Source organism: Salvelinus alpinus, chromosome 4 (genome assembly GCF_045679555.1).
Source record: "Salvelinus alpinus chromosome 4, SLU_Salpinus.1, whole genome shotgun sequence".
Lineage (NCBI taxonomy): Eukaryota > Metazoa > Chordata > Actinopteri > Salmoniformes > Salmonidae > Salvelinus > Salvelinus alpinus.
The window spans coordinates 64,752,470-64,773,047 of NC_092089.1; the positions used below are offsets into that span (position 1 = coordinate 64,752,470).

The window sequence follows — 20,578 nt, forward strand, 5'->3', positions numbered from 1 at the left end:
GAACACCATGTATACTCAGCAAACCCTTTGTTATACATTACAGCACGCGTTGAGTGCATGATGATGGTGTGTGTGTGCCTTAAAATAAATCCAGATCATATTTATTATGTTGCTTTTCAGGTTTCATACTGTCTTGTCTTTCCTGCTATTGTGTGTGTGTGTGTGTGTGTGTGTCTGTGTCTGTCTGTAGGCTACATCTGTACATCTGTCTGTACGTCAAATAAAATTGAATTGGTCGCTTACACAGTTTAACAGATGACATAGCGGGTGCAGTGAAATGCGTATGTAGCTAGCTTCTTACAAAGCAGTAAAATGTCAAACAAATAACAAAAAATAAATACAAGAAATATCTGAACGAATCCAATAAACAACCCAAATAGCACTGTAACAGTAATTCAAACGCAATATATACCAGTGGTGGCTGGTGGCACTTTAAATGGGGAGGAGGCTCATAGTAATGGCTGGAACGGAATTTCTCCAGATCCAGTTTCTGCTGTTTTGCCTGTGGCTATGGAACCTCCCTGACCTGTTCACCAGACATGCTACCTTGTCGTGCTGCTGCTCCAGTTTCAACTGTCCTGCCTGCGGCTATGGAACCCTGACTTGTTTACCGGATTTGCTACCTTGTCCCGGCCTTGCTGTTTTTGACGCTTTCTCTCTCTACCTACCGCACCTTCTGCATCGACCTCTGAATGCTCGGCTATGAAAAGACAACTGACATTTACTCCTGAGGTGCTGACCTGTTGCACCCTCTACAACCCCGGTTATTATTATTTGACCCTACTGGTCATCTATGAACATTTGAACACCTGGTTTCCATCACAGGAGGTTGGTGGCACCTTAATTGGGGAGGACGAGCTTGTGGTAACGGCTGGAGCGGATTTGGTGGAATGGTATCAAATACATAAAAAAATGGAATCAAATTTTGTCACATGCACCGAATACAACATGTGCAGACCTTACAGTGAAATGCTTACTTACAAGCCCTTAACCAACAATGCTTTAAGAAGTTTGAAGGGGAAAAAAGTGTTAAGTAAAAAATAAATAAAATAAATGTTTAAGGCTGTCCTCTGACATTGCCTGGTATAGAGGTCCTGGATGGCAGGAAGCTTGGCCCCACTGATGTACTGGGCCATGGTTTCCATGTGTTTGATACCATTCCATTGACTCCATTCCAATCATTATTATGAGCTGTCCTCCCCTCACAAGATATACTAAGAAGGATATCTACAGCAGTACATATATTAGAGCAAGCTATGTCAAGAATCCAGTATATAAACAAATATGCGGTGTGTGTATAAACAGTGTTAACTAAAATGCAATGTACAGTAGAATGAGCTATGTCGAGAAGACAGTATTTAAATACACAATACAAAACCCCTTGGCATCTGAGACATCTGTCTCTACGTCTAGGTTTGTCGGTTTTAGAATGGAGTTATCGTCTACAATGGATTGGTGTCGAAATTACAGAATCCCCTAAAACTCAACTAATAAGTAATTTATGTCTGCATAGGTCAGCAGTATCTGATATATTGCTCTGATAAGGTTCCTTTGGAATCATGCTATAACACTTTATAACAGTTCAGGAAGACAAAGGTCAACTGATGTGTGCCAACCAAGTAAGTCATGCTTGAAAAATACTTATTTGGTGGAAATTGCATTGTGTTATGTGGTGCACACATTGTAATCATTTACTTGGGACAGATAAATATTACTTTAATGGCCATGGGCAGGGACAACCTACAGTGCCTTCAGAAAGTATTCACACCCCTTGACTTTTTCCACATTTTGTTGTGTTACAGGCTGAATTTAAAATGGTTTAAATGTAGATTATTTTTGTCACTGACCTACACACAATACCTTATAATATCAAAGTGGAATTATGTTTTTCTAAATGTTTGCAAATTATTTAAAAATTAAAAGCTGAAATGTATTGAGTCAATAAGTATTCAACCCCTTTGTTATGGCAAGCCTAAATAAGTTCAAGAGAAAAAAATGTGCTTAACAAGTCACATAATATGTTTCATGGACTCACCTTGTGGGCAATAATAATGTTAATAATAACATGATTGGTTAATGACTACCTCATCTCTGTACCTCACACATACAATTATCTGTAAGCTCCCTCTGTCGAGCAGTGAATTTCAAAAACAGATTCACCCACAAAGACCAAGGAGGTTATCCAGTGCCTCGCAAAAAGGACACCTATTGGTAGATAAAGAATTAAAATTAAAATAATAACCTGACATTGAATATCCCTATGAGCATGGTGCAGTTATTAATTACACTTTGGATGGTGTATCAATACACCCAGTCACTACAAAGATACAGGCGTCCTTCCTAACTCAGTTGCCGGAGAGGAAGGAAACCGCTCAGGGACTTCCCCATGAGGCAGATGGTGACTTTATTGCAGGAGAGGAAGGAAACCGCTCAGGGACTTCACCATGAGGCCGATGGTGACTTTAAAACAGTTACAGAGTTTAATGGCTGTGATAGGACAAAACTGAGGATGGATCAACAACATTGTAGTTACTCCCCTATACTAACCTAAGTGGCTGCGTGAAAAAAATGAAGAGTATACAGAGTACAAATATTCCAAAACATGCATCTTGTTTGCAACTAGGCACTAAAGTAATACTGCAAAGAAATGTGGCAAAGCAATTTACTTTTTATCCTGAATACAAAGTGTTATGTTTGGGGCAAATCCAATCCAATACATTACTGAGTACCACTCTACATATTTTCAAGCATAGTGGTGTTTGCATTATGTTGTGGGTATGCTTGTAATCGTTAAGGACTGGGGTGTTTTTCAGGATAAAAAAGAAATGTAATGGAGCTAAGCGCAGGCAAAATACTAGAGAAAAACCTGGTTGTCTGCTTTCCACCAGACACTGGGAGATTAACTCACCTTTCAGAAAGACCATAACCTTAAAACACAATGCCAAATCTACACTGAGGTTGCTTACCAAGAAAACAGGGAAGGTTCCTGAGTGGCCGAGTTTCAGTTTTGACTTAAATCTGATTGACAATCTATGGCAAGACCTGAAAATGGTTGAATAGCAATGATCAACAACCAATTTCACAGAGCTTGAAGAATTTAAAAAATGTAATGGGCAAATATTGTACAATCCAGGAGTGCAAAGCTCTTAGAGACTTACCCAGAAAGACTCACAGCTGTAATCGCTGCCAAAAGTGATTCTAACATGTATTGACTCAGGGTTGTGAATACTTATCAAAATGAGATATTTCTGTATTTCATTATCAATCAATTTGACATTTCTAAAAACATGTTTTCACTTTGCCATTATGGGGTACTGTGTGTAAATGGGTGAGAAAAACAACAACTTTTGAATCCATTTTGAATTCATGCTATAACACAACAAAATGCCGTATGAATACTTTCTGAAGGCACTGTAAATCCCTGTCCCACTACAGATACCATTCATGAAAGAAATGCTCAGATTGATCGAGATAACAGGCCAAAACAATAACGTGGTGTGAGAATGACATTGTGAAGGGGTGCTCTGCTACACAGCAGGGGTTGTGTGAATGACTGCATCAGACAAATGTATTTGAACCCTGGGTATGAGGTAGGCAGGGTGGGACGCTAACGCACAACCTCTTGCAAATCAAGCTTACACAAGATGGACCATGAACCCCTGAACAATGGTCTTACAAACACTCTCGGCCAGAGTACATTCCCAGCAGACTCTCATTCACTTGAGAGAGGTGTGTGCGTGTGTTAGAACGATAGAGCCACTTCTCCATCCACATAAAACCAAGACTGTCTTCAGCTGCCCTCACTGACCTGGTCACATTCCTGGTAGCAATATGATCTCTCTCTAGTTCTCCAGCTGCAGTCTGCGGTCTAGTCTAGTCTATACTACACTATCTATTGCATCTTAGCCGCTCTGTCACTGCTCATCCATATATTTTATATTTATATATTCTTATCCCATTCCTTTACTAGATTGTGTGTATTAGGTTTTGCTGTGGAACTTGTTAGATATTAGGTTTTGTTGTGGAATTGTTAGATATGAGCTGTTAGATACTGCTGCACTGTCGGATCTGGAAGCATAAGCATTTCGCTACACTCGCAATAACATCTGCTAAGCATGTGTATGCGACAAATAAAATGGGATTTGATTTGAGTCTGCATGATTGTGCATTTAATTTATCCCACCACGTGGTGGCGACCTTTGAAATTATGAGCGGTTCAGCCAGAGATTGTTATACCTGTGGTTCGGTTTTCGATGTCAGTGGCGACTTCCGTTTCTGGAAGACAGGCGAAATATCAACATTCACAGACAGAATCAGTAAATAAAACTATTTTATCAAAATTGGTAAGGTATTGAAATCAAACTACTGAATATACATGAAATAACAGATCAAATGTATTGATTGAAAGTGCCCCAGTAAAGTTTCTGCCCAGAAAGGCTATTTTATAGCGTGTGGTTATTTTGAATTAGCTAGCGTACTAACTTGCTAACATTAGCTAAACGTTACTGCTATCTAAGTTACAAATTATTTGTGAATTAGCCAATTATCTAGCTAAACGGGTGAATTGAACATGGCCAAATAGCCGAAATGGCTTTGGCATGAATTAAAACAAATGTGTTAATTTGAAGTTATATAGCTAGCTAATGACTCTAGCTAGCTAATGTACCGTTAATAACGGCGTTATGTAGCTAGCTATGTGGTGTTTCCAAAACGAATATTTGAAGGTAGACTCAGCGATATGACGTAGGTGCAAATAGTAAGCAGCATAGCGGGTAAATGTCCATAATAACTAAGAGCAGTTTTAGCCTATCTTCATAGCGGACTGCCTTTGCTACCACGCTCTAACCACTTCAAGCGAACCCATGTGCAGATACTGTGCGTGACTATTAGAACGTCCTGCATCTCACTTTTATTGCAATATCTGCGGTGCTGCTCGTGGCAACGTAATTTTGCTGAGTCAAGCCAGGATGTTAATGTACTAATATTTAATCTTTCCCTTTATCTACTGCAGTGGTGTGAGGATGTCGGGACAGAAGCGTCTGTGTGACTCCAGCATCCCCTCTTCATCCTCCAGTGCGCCCCCTGAGAAACGGAGGGAGCGAGAGGGAGGAGAGGATGGGGGTCCAGGGGTCAGCTCTACTGCAGGAGGGAGCACTGCTGTGGAAACAGTCATCAAACTCGGAGGGGTTTCCAACTCGGTGAGAGAGCTGAAAAGTGCCTAGCCTGTATTTCTCCTACTGTGTCTGTTTGTCAGTCTGTCTTTACATCTGATAGTTGTTATGACTCATCAGCGGTGTCATTGATCGTGTTGTTTCCATCACTTGATTGGTTTCTTTCTCTTGTGCTCAGGAAGAACAGGATGTCAAAGCTCTCCAGGTGAAGAACAGGAAGTTGGGAGAATCCCTCGATCAGAGACAGGTATATATAGTCGGTCTGTCTCAGTCACTCACTCTCTCACACATACACACACAATCCCTGTTTTCATCCCATACATCTATAATACTCAACAAGGGGATCGATGCTTTGCAGGTGATTGAGGATGAGCTGAGAGAGAGAATCGAGAGACTGGAGACTCGTCAAGCTACTGATGACGCAAGCCTACTGATCCTGAACAGATACTGGAATCAGGTAACTATTCAAATAATGAACAATATGCAATTAAAACATTGCACATAGATCAACATTTGCAAGTACAACTATTATCTATGTTCTTAATAACATCTAGTTCCCTCTCTCCCCTTTCTCTTAGTTTGACGACAATGTGTGCCTGATTGGAAGGCGCTACGATGAGTCAGGGAGCGAGTCTGTGGAAACCCCGGCTGGAGAGGGGCGGAGCCTCAAGCCTGACACCCCAGAACCCGACGGCGACTCCAACCAGGAGAGAGCCAAAGACAGAGGTACAGCGGGAGAGAGAAAGATATGTAGAAAGGAGGGATGGAGAGAGGAGAACACTAAGAGGAGAGGACGTGAGTTTGGTCAGGAGCAAGAGACCGAGGAAGAGGGTACTCTGATGAGTTTGTGACAAGGTACCTAACACAAGAGGTAGAGCAGAAGAGTACAATGTACAGAGATTGATTAAATAAATCCTTTTTGGTTCAGAGTAGAGAGCTGTTATCTGTTGTATGCCTATTACAGGGATGCAAACTCGTTACTTTTTGGTGAATATCGCCGTGTTGATTTCAAAATAAGTCATCCACTTGAATCGTGTAGATCTGAATATTTTTTTTTTAAACAATTGGTGGGGGGGTATATTTCTCATGTTGAAAATGATTGACTGAGCACAGAATGCCACCCTACTTGTCCTACATTGAGAATACCAGAATGAGTGCTTCATCCAATATCACGTGTGACAGCTGATATCAGCCAGCAACATCCCTAACCAGTCATTAGCATTAGCCCTACATTAGCCTACTCAGCTGCTTCCCTCAATCAGTTTTAAAATGTAATTTAGCCGTGATGTCCATCTGGGGTATGCAGATAGTGATGAGGCTTTTGTTGTTACATTTGTTTAGGTATTGGAGCGTCTCGCAGAGCAAGCGAAGTGGATACATTGTATCTTTTAACTTTGCCTGTAAGAACAGGAGCAAAGGCCAGTCTGACTAGGCTTCACTGTCACGCAGCCTCTGAGTGCCACTACCATAGAGGAAAAACAGAGCGCAGTGACAATCATGCTTGTGCCTTTACATTGCTGAAAACCGCATGTCTCTAGCCCAAACCACTCAAAGGTTATGCACCGTATTATCGGAGCTATATCTTCTCCCCTTTCTACCAGCATTCGTCGTGAGACACATTAGTTTTACCCTACTGATGATGTGTTGTTGCAATAGTAATTATAATAGCAAATATAATTCCAGAAACCATGTCACTGTCCCCATCTTGTCACTGATCAAAAAATGACGGAGGGCACTGTTTATCTGAGTTAGACATCTCTTTCTCTGGTGTTCTTTCAATTCTGTTTGGTGCATAACTTTTGTCTGAGAGTGGGAGAGAGAGAGAAAGAGTGTGTGTGTGTGTGTGTGTGTGTGTGTGTGTGTGTGTGTGTGTGTGTGTGTGTGTGTGTGTGTGTGTGTGTGTGTGTGTGTGTGTGTGTGTGTGTGTGTGTGAGAGAAGCGAGCAAGAGTGTGTTTGAGGGATGTAGAGCGGGAGGAAGGGGAGGGAGAGTGTGTAGCCTATGTGTGTAAAGTTGTCTGAAGAGTATGCTAAAGATGGTTTCATAGTGTGTTTTCCCCCTTACTGCCACAAGGACAATGCAGATCATTATCATCAAATTTATTTATATAGCCCTTCTTACATCAGCTGATGCCACAAAGTGCTGTACAGAAGCCCAGCCTAAAACTCCAAACAGCAAGCAATGCCGGTGTAGAAGCACGGTGGCTAGGAAAAACTCCTTAGAAAGGCCAAAACCTAGGAAGAAACCTAGAAAGGAACCAGGCTATGAGGGGTGGCCAGTCCTCTTCTGGCTGTGCCGGGTGGAGATTATAACAGAACATGGCCAAGATGTTCAAATGTTCATAAATGACCAACATGGTCAAATAATAATAATCACAGTAGTTGTCGAGGGTGCAGCAGGTCAGCACCTCAGGAGTAAATGTCAGTTGGCTTTTCATAGCCGATCATTGAGAGTATCTCTACCGCTCTTGCTGCCTCTAGAGAGTTGAAAACAGCAGGTCTGGGACAGGTAGCACGTCCGGTGAACAGGTCAGGGTTCCATAGCCGCAGGCAGAACAGTTGAAACTGGAGCAGCAGCACGGCCAGGTGGACTGGGGACAGCAAGGAGTCATCATGCCAGGTAGTCCTGGGGCATGGTCCTAGGGCTCAGGTCCTCCAAGAGAGAGAAAGAGAGAATTAGAGAGAGCATACTTAAATTCACACAGGGCACCAGATAAGACAGGAGAATTACTCCAGATATAACAGATTGGAGGCTGAGACAGAAGGGGTCAGGAGACACTGTGGCCCCATCCGATGATCCCCCCGGACAGGGCCAAACAGGCAGGATATAACCCCACCGACTTTGCCAAAGCACAGCCCCCACACCACTAGAGGGATATCTTCAACCACCAACTTACCATCCTGAGACAAGGCCGAGTATAGCCCACAAAGATCTCCGCCACGGCACAACCCAAGGGTGGGGCGCCAACCCGAACAGGAAGATCACGTCAGTGACTTAACCCACTCAAGTGACGCACCCTTCCTAGGGATGGCATGGAAGAGCACAAGTAAGCCAGTGACTCGGCCCCTGTAATAGGGTTAGAGGCAGAGAATCACAGTGGAGAGAGGGGAACCGGCCAGGCAGAGACAGCAAGGGCGGTTCGTTGCTCCAGTGCCTTTCCGTTCACCTTCACACTCCTGGGCCAGACTACACTCAATCATAGGACCTACTGAAGAGATAAGTCTTCAATAAAGACTTAAAGGTTGAGACCGAGTCTGCGTCTCTCACATGGGTAGGCAGACCATTCCATAAAAAATTGAGCTCTATAGGAGAAAGCCCTGCCTCCAGTTGTTTGCTTAGAAATTCTAGGGACAGTAAGGAGGCCTGCGTCTTGTTACCGTAGCGTACGTGTAGGTATGTACGGCAGGACCAAATCGGAAAGATGGGTAGGAGCAAGCCCATGTAATGCTTTGTAGGTTAGCAGTAAAACCTTGAAATCAGCCCTTGCCTTAACAGGAAGCCAATGTAGAGAGGCTAGCACTGGAGTAATATGATCAAATTTTTGGGTTCTAGTCAAGATTCTAGCAGCCGTGTTTAGCACTAACTGAACTTTATTTAGTGCTTTGTCCGGGTAGCCGGAAAGTAGAGCATTGCAGTAGTCTAACCTAGAAGTGACAAAAGCATGGATACATTTTTCTGCATCATTTCTGGACAGAAAGTTTCTGGATTTTTTTCCTCAAAAGATAGATCAGGGTCCAGAGTAACGCCGAGGTCCTTCACAGTTTTATTTGAGATGACTGTACAACCATCAAGATTAATAATCAGATTCAACAGAAGATCTCTTTGTTTCTTGGGACCTAGAACAAGCATCTCTGTTTTGTCCGAGTTTAAAAGTAGAACGTTTGCAGCCATCCACTTCCTTATGTCTGAAACACAGGCTTCCAGCGAGGGCAATTTTGGGGCTTCACCATGTTTCATCGAAATGTACAGCTGTGTGTCATCCGCATAGCAGTGAAAGTTAACATTATGTTTTCGAATGACATCCCCAAGAGGTAAAAAATATAAAATGATGCATTTCTATTCCTTACTACATTCCTCCTGCTAAATCACAGGTAGTCCTTTGGATATGAGAAAATCTGCAATTTTCTGCAGTAGCCTATTCTATTGAGCAGTAAGCAGTGTGAAGTTAAATTCAATGTTTTGTATTGGGTAGTGGTGTGAATATCAGGGACAGCTTTTTGTGCAGAACGTATTGAAAACGCTATAGTGATACTTGACCTGGTATCACATCGTTAGTAAAATGTTGGTATCGTGACAACCCCACTCTGAATATAAGCACATTTTTTTGCAATTTACTTGTGTTTGCGCCCTCGACAGTTTGCATCCCTGCTGTTAAAAGCACCAATTTGTCACACTATTCAGATAGGCTCATTCTTGCTCCTTTGAGTTCAGTAGCCTACCTTTCCTCTTTTTTTGTTGACCATGCGAGATCATGTATTTAATATGTATTTTAATATGTATCATGTATAGCTAATATGTATTTTCTCAATTAAATAGCCTGTAGGCTATATGCATGGGCGGCAAAGCACGGTGCAGTTGTCTTTCCATGGACATTAACTTCCTAAATATGATAGGCTATTATACAGGATTATACAAGACTAACTTTTTTCCCTGGTGCACTAACTTTTTCAGTTGGTCGCACCAGCCCATAATTTGGTGGCACCGAGAAAGAAAGAAAAAATGTACTAGCAGAGTCACACAATAGAATCAATTTCAGTCATCATCTTATAAAGTAGTTTACAATCTTTTGTTACAGGGATACTTCTCATGCTAGCAGATGCCCATGGACGTCTAGTCATTGCGCTAACGCTAGTTAGCATTGGTATGCAGAACTACCTCTAACTTCCTTCATAGTGGACACAGAGACATAAAAATGGTATCCACAAGTTAGTTTGACTCTGGGGAAGTAGATAACAGTACCAGTCAAAAGTTTGGACATACATACTCATTCAAGGGTTTTTCTTTATTTTTACTAAATTCTACATTGTAGAATAATAGTGAAGACATCAAAACTATAAAATAACATATGGAATCATGTAGTAACCCAAAAAAGTGTTAAACAAATTAAATTTAACAAGTTAAACATATATTTTAGATTTCAGATTCTTCAAAGTAGCCACCCTTTGCCTCGATGACAGCTTTGCACACTCTTGGCATTCTCTCAACCAGCTTCACCTGGAATACTTTTTCAGTAGTTTGAAGGAGTTCCCACATATGCTGAACACTTTTTGGCTGCTTTTCCTTCACTCTGCAGTTTGTGCTCTCTGTATATTTCTTCTAAGATATCTTGATTGTAAAACAGTGTGCTTTGAACTCAATAACAATCATTGCGAAATAAATATCATACATACATTTTGCATTTTGAAATGATATACAATCACAAGGGAGGAGAGAGAGTGTGAGAGGCTCGCTCATTACAGCAGCCGGCCCCAGCAAAACAGGTAGGCAGGGCGGACACTTTTATTACAGGAATCTTGAGGATAATGCACTTTACTGTTTTAACGTATTCATGTTTTTATCTGCCCAAAAAACAGGTTGTTTTGATTGAGGCAACCAGGTAGAATGTGCAGCTCGCACCAGTGCGGTCAATCAAACATTTAACTCGCACAGCCAAGTTAAAGGGACGCAAAATGTGACTAAATGGTCAGTCTGGAGCCCTGCTATAATTTAGGCTCTGACATTGACTAGAAATAAATATTACTAACACATTTATTTTACTCTGCCTGCAAATCGTCCCAACCCTAAAGTTATCCAAAACATATCTCAAGTGAAATTGTCCGCTATGCTATTCTATTTTGCCTCAACTCTGCTCTTTCAAACTACGTCTAGCCTATTGGCTGATATAGCCCAATAATACTCATAGTCTAATATAATGGGCCACGTGAGAATCGCTGGTCTTTAAACCGATTTCTTAGGCAATATTATTTACATTTTGGGTGGATCTTGCCTGAGCTGCGTCACTTACACCTTAAACAACATTGTGGGACTGCGGTCGGGTTCAGGACCAGTTCTTGCAGAAGCAGGTGGGAGTTAGACAAGAAGTCAGCGGGATGAAGAAATCAGTCCCACGGAGACCTCTAGTTCAGAGTAGTATTAACTCCTGTCTTCACCTTGTGGTTGTCCTCCAGGCCACCAGGGGGAGACGACCACATCCTTCCTGGCCACGCTGGCCAGCAGCAGCAGCGAGGAGATGGAGGCAGAGCTGCAAGAGAGGGTGGAGTCCAGCCAGAAGCAGGCCAACCGCGTGGTGGAGATCTACGACAGCCTGAAGACCACCGTGGAGCAGCTAAAGAAGGACCAGGACTCTGGAGCAGGTGACAGGGGAGAGAGGGCTGGGGGGAAAGGGAGGCATGGAGGGGGGAGAGGGTAGTGGTTAGAGGAGTGAGGGAATGAGACGTGAAGGAGTGTAAGCAGTGAGGATTGTGGGTAGGTGTGGAGGGTAGGGTTTTTGGGATGGTGAGAGCAACAAGGGTGTTGAGGGTCTTTTGTCATTTTGGGCAGAAGGTAGTATTGTCATTGAGTGAGTGAGTGAGTTCATTGAGGGAGGGAGTGAGTTCCTTGAGGGAGTGAGTGAATTCCTTGAGTGAGTGAATGAGTTCCTTGTTGTATGAGTGAGTGAGTTCCTTGTTGTGTGAGTGAATGAGTTCCTTGTTGTGTGAGTGAATGAGTTCCTTGAGTGAGTGAATGAGTTCCTTGAGTGAGTGAGTTCCTTGAGGCAGTTCCTTGTTGTGTGAGTAAAGTCAGGAGTAGTAGTAATGTCATGACATCGAGTCTTGTATTTCCAGAGGGCTCCGTGTGGCAGGTCGCCGCCCAGCTCAACACCCTCCTGTCCAGTGAGAATGACCGGCTGCGTCAGCTGACTGAGGACCTTCAGCAGAAGCACAGTCACATGACTAGCGAGGTGATTTGATGTCTTGCATCATAACACGTCGGTTCTGTTTTATTTATCTCCCGCTACACTATGTACATTACTAATGGATCACCACCGCGATCATATTAACAGTGATTCTGTGTCCCTGTCCATCTGTAGTCTCGTTCTCTGGGCAGGGCAGTGGCGAGGGCAGACACGCGGGTCAGTGAGCTGCAGGGCCTCATCGAGGAGCTCCAGTGGGACATGGAGAAGATCCGACGCAGAGAGAACCGCCTCAACACACACCTGGGAGAAGTCCTGGAGAGGGTAAGACTGCGGCTGTATGTTTTTGTGAATCCACGTCAGACTGAGTCTCTCTCTCTCTTTGCAGTAATGTGTGTTTGACATCTACTGTGGTCTACCATTTTGTAATGAAGTATTTCTGTGTCATTGTGTTCATATACCACAGAACGATATTTATGTGAATGTAAAAGTGTTTATTCCATGGCCACTGTGTAATTCCTCCCAGGTGAACAGTAAAGGCTACAAGGTGTGTGGGGAGGCCAGCAGTGTGTGTGGAACCATCACCATCAACAAGAGAAAGGTACAAAAATATCCTCTTTGTTCTGCCATTTGTACTTGTCAGAAACTGCACGGACCTGGAGTTATAACTCTTTCATTCTCCTTCCCTCTTCCTCTCCTTTCCCCTTAACCCCCTCTTTCTCTGTCCCCCCCCTCCCTCGTCATCCCTCTCTTCTCCTCTCTCCCTGTCAGTTTGAGGAGATGAACAGTGAGTTGGAGGAGAACAGGGAGCTGGCGGAGAACCGTCTGAGCGAGCTGCAGCGGCGGCAGCAGGACCTGCAGACGTTTAACCAGGAGAACAACAACATGAAGGTGAGCCTGCAGAGCCTGACCCAGGGCCTGGGCCGCCAGAATCCTATGGCTCTCTCCCCCAACCCAGCCATTGGATTAGCTGAGGTCCCACGTCCTTATTCAGCCATCCAAACCAGTCAAATGAAGGTAAATAGATAGATGGAGGTATTTACTGCTTTCTCTGTTGCTTTGCTCACTACCAATCCGTGTCTCCTCTCTCTCACTTCTCTCCCTCTCTTTTATGTCTCTGACTTCTATCCCTCTCTTTGATCTATCTCTCTCTCACCTCCCTCTCTCTTTGATCTGTCTCTCTCACACTTCTCTCCCTCTCTTTGATCTGTCTCTCTCACTTCTCTCCCTCTCTTTTCTGTCTCTATCACTTCTATCCCTCTCTTTGATCTGTCTCTCTCTCACTTCTCTCCCTCTCTGATCTGTTTCTCACTTCTATCCCTCTCTTTGATCTGTCTCTCTCACTTCTTTATTTGATCTCTCTCTCTCTCACTTCTCTCCCTCTCTTTGATCTGTCTCTCTCACTTCTCTCCCTCTCTTTTCTCTCTGTCATTTCTTTCTTTGATCTGTCTCTCTCACTTCTCTCCCTCTCTTTGATCTGTCTCTCTCACTTCTCTCCCTCTCTTTTCTGTCTCTCTCTCACTTCTGTTTCTCTCACTTCTCCCTCTTTTCTATCCCTCTCTCACTTCTATCCCTATCTTTGATCTGTATCTCTTCACCTCTCTCTCACTCCATTTCATTTTTCTCTTGTCTCCCTTTCTCTCTCCTTCTTTCTCTGCCTCTCTCTGTCAGGTGGAGTTGTTGAGTCGTGCTGAGGGGGTGGTGAGGGAGAGCTCAGAGTACCGCTGTCTCCAGTCCCAGTTCTCTGTCCTCTACAACGAGTCTGTGGGCCTCAAGTCTCAGCTGGACGAGACGCGCACACGCCTCAACACCACCAGGACGGCACGCCTCCGACAGCTAGAACACATGGAGGTGTGTTTGTGTGCATGCGTTAGTGCCTGTAAGCGCGTGTGTCTGACTTTAATGTCTTTTTAATCGAGAGTGATGTGTGTGAGTTTAGCCTCTTTATTCAACAACGACAGGGCTGTGTGTGTAACCGCCTCTTGTCTGTGTTCCAGAATGACGAGGTGTCTCTCCAGAGGAAGGTGCGTACTGAGGTGTTCCAGCTAGAGGACACTCTGGCCCAGGTCAGGAAGGAGTATGAGATGCTCCGGATCGAATTTGAACAGACCCTCGCTGCCAACGAACAAGCAGGTCAGCGTCTTCACCACAAATTAAAATAAATTTGGCCTCACGCTCACCGGCTAGTGTTTAGGCACAGTTTTGAGATACTCCTTGAAAACGTAATCACTTTTTTCTTTTCTCTCTCTCTATCCCTCTCTCAGGTCCTATCAACAGGGAGATGCGTCACCTGATCAGCACCCTGCAGACACACAACCAGCATATGAAGGGAGAGGTTGTGAAATACAAACTGACACTCAGAGAGGCACAGACTGACCTCAGCCAGGTAAGGGAGGGAGGGAGAGAGAGAGCGAGCGAGAGAAAGAGGGAGATGGAGAGAGTGAGGGTGTAAGAGGCATGCAGGGAGGGAAGAAGAGAGACTGTAAGGGAGTGAAGACCATAAAGAGCAAGATATTGTCTATCTGCAATATTTATCTGTGCGAGTCCCTCCTCTCATAGGCTCGTACTACGAAGGGCAATGCTATCCTTCAATCACAATCCAGTACGGAGCTGGACCTAAAGGAAGAGACCACCTCCCCCCTTACGCCCGCTGCCTCTGCTGATGTCACCATCAAGATGGAGTCTGACAATGGTTCAGCCACGCCCACCAGCACTAGTACGTGTTATTAAGTGTTAATCATTCAGGAACTCTTTATTAACTCCTTATTAACTGATATTCCTCCTCTCTCTCTGTAGGTACCTCAGTGAAGACAGAGCCTGGGACAGAAACCGAGGGAGAAATCAAAGAGGAGGAGAAAGAAAAAGAGGTGAAGAAAGAGAAGGAAAAGGAACGCGAGAGGGAGAGAGAGAGGCCAACCCGTGGAGGGGGTGGGACCGAGGAGAAGGAGAAGGCTGGGACCAGCAACCAATTGGAGGAGGTTGCTCCGGAGCGCCCGTTTGTGATTGGAGGACCGAAGAGGAAGGAGGTGGAGCAACTGAAAATTGTCCGGGCGGAGCTAAAGTAAGTTTGATTGTGGTGACAGTCATGATTGGTGATTGATACTTGGGGTGATGATGATAATGAGGAGGAGGACAGTAGTAGTGGCTGACGAAGGCTATGTCCCTGTAGGAAAGCCCAGGAGTCTCAGAGGGAGATGAAGCTACTGCTGGATATGTACCGCTCCGCGCCCAAAGAGCAGAGGGACAAAGTCCAGCTCATGGCCGCTGAGAAGAAGGCCAAGTCAGAGGTACACACTTGGCTGACGCTACTTATAAAAAGACAAGTGAAACTTCGCCAGCAAGCATTGTGTGCTGTTGATGGGTTTAATTGATTGGTTAGTTGTATGATAGTGATGATGGTAATGCTCTGTGTATTGGCTTGTTAGTATTGAATGGTAGTAATTGATTGATGGTATAACAGTGATGTAACCACTATGTGCTCTCTGCATATTGAGTTAATATTGAGTGATAATAACCCAGTGCGCACAAGATGTTGGAAAGCCATATTTTCACTGTCTTTTCAGCCAAAAATACGTATTTTCAACCAAAAAGACGTATTTTCAACATATTTTGCTCATAGGGAAGCGATTTATTGACGGTGATAACGGCTTTGTATTCACTGTCAGGCAGAGGAGCTGAAGCAGCGTCTAAGGGATCTGGAGGAGAGGGAGAGGAGGGAGGGGAAGAAGATGGCTGATGAGGAGGCACTCCGGAAGATCTGCTCTGTCGAGGAACAAATCAACATCCTCAACAAGAAGCTCTCCCTGGCCAAGCAGGTGTGTGTCTGGGTTGTGTGTGTGCGGGTGCATATCTTTGTGTGCATTTGAGCATTATACTTTTGACTCATTTCTCTCACCGTCATTTCCCCCCCTCTTTGCTCCTCCCTCCTTCCATCGATCCATTTCTGTCAACCTACTTCACTCCCTCTTTACCACCCCTCCATCGCTCTTCTCCACCCCTCCACTACCCTCTCCCTACTTCCCTATATCCTTCCACCCCTCTGCTACCCTCCCCTCGCTCTTCCTACCCTCTCTCTCTCCTTCCCCTGTCTCTCCCCCTTCTCCCCAGGAGGAGGATGCGTTGCTGAGTGAGATGGATGTGACGGGCCAGGCCTTTGAGGACATGCAGGAACAGAACATCCGGCTGATGCAGCAGCTCAGGGAGAAGGACGACGCCAACTTCAAACTGATGTCGGAACGCATCAAGTCCAACCAGATCCACAAGCTGCTCAAGGAAGAGAAGGAGGAGCTCGCCGACCAGCTGCTCACGCTCAAAACGCAGGTGAGAGCAGGTGATTGAAACAGTGCAGGAAAGGGATTTGAACGTCTAAATGGCAGGTGCACAGTTCAGGCTGACTTTTTGTGTTAGGGAAAGACAGTAGCTTGACACTAGCAAACAATGGAGCCTATGTCTGGCCATCTCTCATTATTTCTCTATCGCTCTCTCTCCATCTCTCGATCTTTCTTCCTCAGGTGGATGCCCAGCTGCAGGTGGTGAGGAAGCTGGAGGAGAAGGAGCGCCTCCTCCAGGGCACCATCGGTACTGCAGAGAGAGAGCTGGCTCTGAGGACACAAGCTCTGGACATGAACAAACGCAAGGTAGCAAAAACACACCTGTGGAAAATGACACCCGCACACACACCATGGACACAAACACAACGAGTATAGATAAGTACTTAACACAAAGAACACAAACTTCCTTGAAAAATGCCAACGTACAAAGTATCTGCTTTCTGCACCCCCCCCTCCAGACCCAGGAGTCAACGGTGCTGTCGGAGGAGGTGCGTAGTCAGCTGGACCAGGTGCAGCAGAGACTGGGCACCGTCAGGGAGGAGGTCATTGAGAACAGCATCTCCAAAGAGAAGCAGTCCTTCAATGCACGCCGCGCACAGGTCAGGCCACAAACACATGCCACATTTTGGTAACTGTCCGTGTGCACGTGTAACCACGCACACACACAGACAATTCAAATCCACTTGAACAAAATAACAATTCAGTTTATTTACTGATTGGAGCACCCTGCTGAACTATTTTCTTCGTTCCCCTGCTGTGTTTTAGGAGGACATCTCCAAACTGCGGAGGAAGATCGAGAAGGCCAAGAAACCTGCCGAGACCGTCCGCAACGGCGATGACATCCTCAACGAGGAAATCAACGATTACAAGGTAGGCTGGATGAACATGCATTTTACACCAGGTGTAATACGGGTCTTTAAAAATGCCACTATAAAGTTAAACTGGGCGAACACTACACGGTTTTAGCCTGATCTACATGTCCCGATCAAACCCGAAGTAAAACGTAACACTGCAGCCCGTAAAGTGAAGCTCATACCCGATTTGCAGTTGATGCCTGCCACACTTTTTCAAACATGTTAAATATATTTGTGTGAGGAGTGCTCAAAGCAGATAAGAGGCATGTCCCAACGTCAGCCAAAGAGCTACTCAGAAGTATAAAGTTTCCCTTCACCTACCCCACAAGTTCATCACTCTCACACACACACATACAGTGCCTTCGGGAAAGTATTCAGACCCCTTGACTTTTTCCACATTTTGTTACGTTACAGCCTTATTTTAAAATGGATTAAGTAAAACATTTTCCACAGCAATCTACACACAATACCCAATCTCTGCAGCACTCCACCAATCAGGCCTTTATGGTAGAGTGGCCAGACGGAAGCCACTCCTCAGTAAAAGGCACATGACTGCCCGCTTGGAGTTTGCCAAAAGGTCTGCTGGGCTATGTTACAAGTTGCATTTAAGCCTGTTCTTTCCTCAAGCTCTTTTTGCAGAATCGACAATCCATATTGTCCTTTTCACGTTTTATGGGTGAAACGTCCATGCAGCATCTGCATGCCAACCACTAGATCCCAATCAGTTTCGTGGGAATATGCATTTGTAATCTTATTCTTCTTGAAGTATGTAGGCTAAGTAACCTAACTACTGTTTAACTACTGGATTTTAGAGCAGAGGGAGTTAAGCTACACTTCCACTTATATATTTAAAAAAAAAAATCAAAGCATATTAAGCCTAGTGGCCCGCACTGTTGAGCTCTGGCTGCATGTGATTTTTTTTTTTTTTACCATTCCATCACAATCATACAAATAAAATGTCGTAAGTAGCCTAATCACGTGATGTTTTTTTGTCTAACGTTAGAGCCTAGCATACTAATGAATCATTAAGAGATCTTGTGAGACATTGATTTGGAAAAAATCTAAACTTTTTATAAACGAGCACCATTCTGAGAAGTGGAGGAGCGTCGTGCACTAGCTGCACTAGACCCCTGATAACAATGTACATAAAGGAACGCAGCATTTTCCTCAGTTGCCATGATGTTTTCCTTACTACACATGCGTTAACCTGCCCAGCAAATACAGACAATTCTGTCCCAATTGTCCAATCGTACTGCCGCGGCGGTGCCTTTACAGATTACTCGTTAACTAGGATTTGGCTTGACTGAGTCGTTAAACGTGAGATGTTTTCTGATGTGTAGAGCCCGTAGACCCAGCAAAAAATTATGTGGTGTATTTCAGCCCTAACTCACCTGTTCTATCAATCTCTCTCATTGCTCTCTTTATCTTTCTGGCCTCCATTTCTCTATCTTTCCCCCTCTTTTTCTCTTTAACCCTCTCTTTCTCTTTAACCCTCTCTTTCTCTCTCCCTCTCCTTCTCGTTCTCCCTCCCCCTCTCTTTCTCCCTCCCCCAGGCGCGTCTGACCTGCCCGTGCTGTAACTCCCGGGTAAAGGACGCCGTCCTGACCAAGTGTTTCCACGTCTTCTGCTTCGAGTGCGTCAAGACGCGCTACGACACGCGCCAGAGGAAGTGCCCCAAGTGCAACGCCGCCTTCGGCGCCAACGACTTCCACCGCATCTACATCGAATAGAGAGGGAGGAGGGGGGAGACCTAAATGCAGGGAGCGTAGGGGGTAGGATAGTAGTGCCTGGAGGTCAGCAGTGTCCACACAGGCTTTCTCCAGCCGAACATAACTGTCTTTTATCACCCCCGCTATTAGCGTGTGAGATGGAATGAGACTAGACACGTGTGGAAATCTGAGAATATCGACTGGGCATGTAATCAATATGGAAATAGATCCACCTTGCGCTCTGATTGGCTAGGTGGAATTTCCGCCATGTTGCTGGGGGGGGGGGGCTGCTTAGGGTTGTTTCTGGACTGGGCCTACATTACATTGTCTTATAGAGATCATGATCATGGTTATATTTGCTGGCTGTGCTCTGCCTGGCTGGCTGGCTGGCTGGAAAGCTTTTAGGAGACACTGTGCCTGTGGTTCAATACTAGGGTTACAGTACATAGGGCCTTGTGTGGGGGAAAAGTGAGGTTTGACTTGAAGGGTTTGACATGAAGCTTTTCCATAGTTGACTGTAGCTATTGGTGTTTATAAAAATAAAAATAAATACTATCGCCCTCTCCCTTCTTTTTAGATGGACTAGATCATTACATACCTTTCACTGAATTCTAGTCCTGAAGGGCTGCAATGATGCACTGAAGACCCTGATAACCTTTTTATAATGACTGATATTTTCAGCTTCTCTCGGCATGTCTGCTTACATGTGTGTGTGTGAGGGAGAAAGAAAAACGGACTAACCATTTGCTTAGATGGTTAGAAAATCAACAGTGAGTCCCTTGATCAGCATGCACCCTTGTGTGACCAGTCAATGTTTTCCTTGTATTTGTATGCATGTTTTTTTTTTTTTTTAGCTGCCTCTTCAGGGACACACTGACGGGCTACAAATACCTTGAATTGATGCTAATGGGTAATATTGCTGCTCCACAAGTTATTAAACTACCATCAAAACTAGATACTTGTCTTGCGATTAGTTCTTTATCAGTCTAGTTTGTGCATTTTATAAGCTACATAGCCTATTCATTATCATCAAAATCATATTTCTGTTTTAACCTTTAACATGTGTTGAAGAGACCACAAATTCTAGTGTGCAAATCTCAAGTCTCCAAACCTTTCTTATTATACAGTACCTTCTGAAAGTAATCACACTCCTTAACTTTTTCCACATTTTGTTATGTGGGATTATAATTGATTTAATTGTCATTTTTGTTGGAACAATCTACACCAAATACTCTGAAATGTCAAAGTGGGAGAAAAATTCAAACTTTTATGAAAGATTTATGAAAAATAAAACGAATATATCTTGATTAGATAAATATTCACCCCCTAAGACAATACGTTAGAAACACCTTTGGCAGCGATTACAGCTGTTTGTCTTGCCATACATAGTCAAGCCGATTTAACTCAAAACAGTAACTAGGCCACTCGGGAACATTCAATGTTGTCTTGGTAAGCAACTCCAGTGTAGATTTGGCCTTGTTTTATGTTATTGTCCTGCTGAAAGGTGAATTTGTCTCCCAGTGTCTGTTGGAAAGAAGACTGAACCAGGTTTCCTTCTAGGATTTTGCTAGTGCTTAGCTGTATTTTGTTTATTTTCATCCACCACAAAAAAACTCCTTAGT

The 20,578-nt window shown here is 44.2% G+C and overlaps 1 protein-coding gene across 4 annotated transcripts; it reads left to right on the top strand.

The window, feature by feature from the left end:
• Positions 1 to 4,234: 4,234 nt before the first annotated feature.
• Positions 4,235 to 19,910, top strand: LOC139574145 (E3 ubiquitin-protein ligase BRE1A-like). Of its 4 annotated transcripts, none has more exons than XM_071398355.1 (22): positions 4,235 to 4,343; positions 5,012 to 5,198; positions 5,350 to 5,418; positions 5,530 to 5,628; positions 5,750 to 5,897; positions 11,338 to 11,523; positions 11,995 to 12,110; positions 12,240 to 12,386; positions 12,589 to 12,663; positions 12,834 to 13,079; positions 13,734 to 13,913; positions 14,060 to 14,195; positions 14,327 to 14,448; positions 14,622 to 14,778; positions 14,859 to 15,123; positions 15,232 to 15,349; positions 15,728 to 15,877; positions 16,170 to 16,382; positions 16,574 to 16,699; positions 16,852 to 16,992; positions 17,159 to 17,263; positions 18,801 to 19,910. In XM_071398355.1, exons 2-22 carry the CDS (start codon positions 5,022 to 5,024, stop codon positions 18,975 to 18,977), a joined length of 3,153 nt encoding a protein of 1,050 aa, XP_071254456.1. In that variant the 5' UTR covers positions 4,235 to 4,343; positions 5,012 to 5,021; the 3' UTR covers positions 18,978 to 19,910. The 4 variants fall into 4 exon arrangements, with proteins under 4 accessions (XP_071254456.1, XP_071254459.1, XP_071254460.1 ...); XM_071398358.1 differs by having other exon boundaries at positions 16,173 to 16,382; XM_071398359.1 differs by having other exon boundaries at positions 12,834 to 12,953.
• Positions 19,911 to 20,578: the final 668 nt, after the last annotated feature.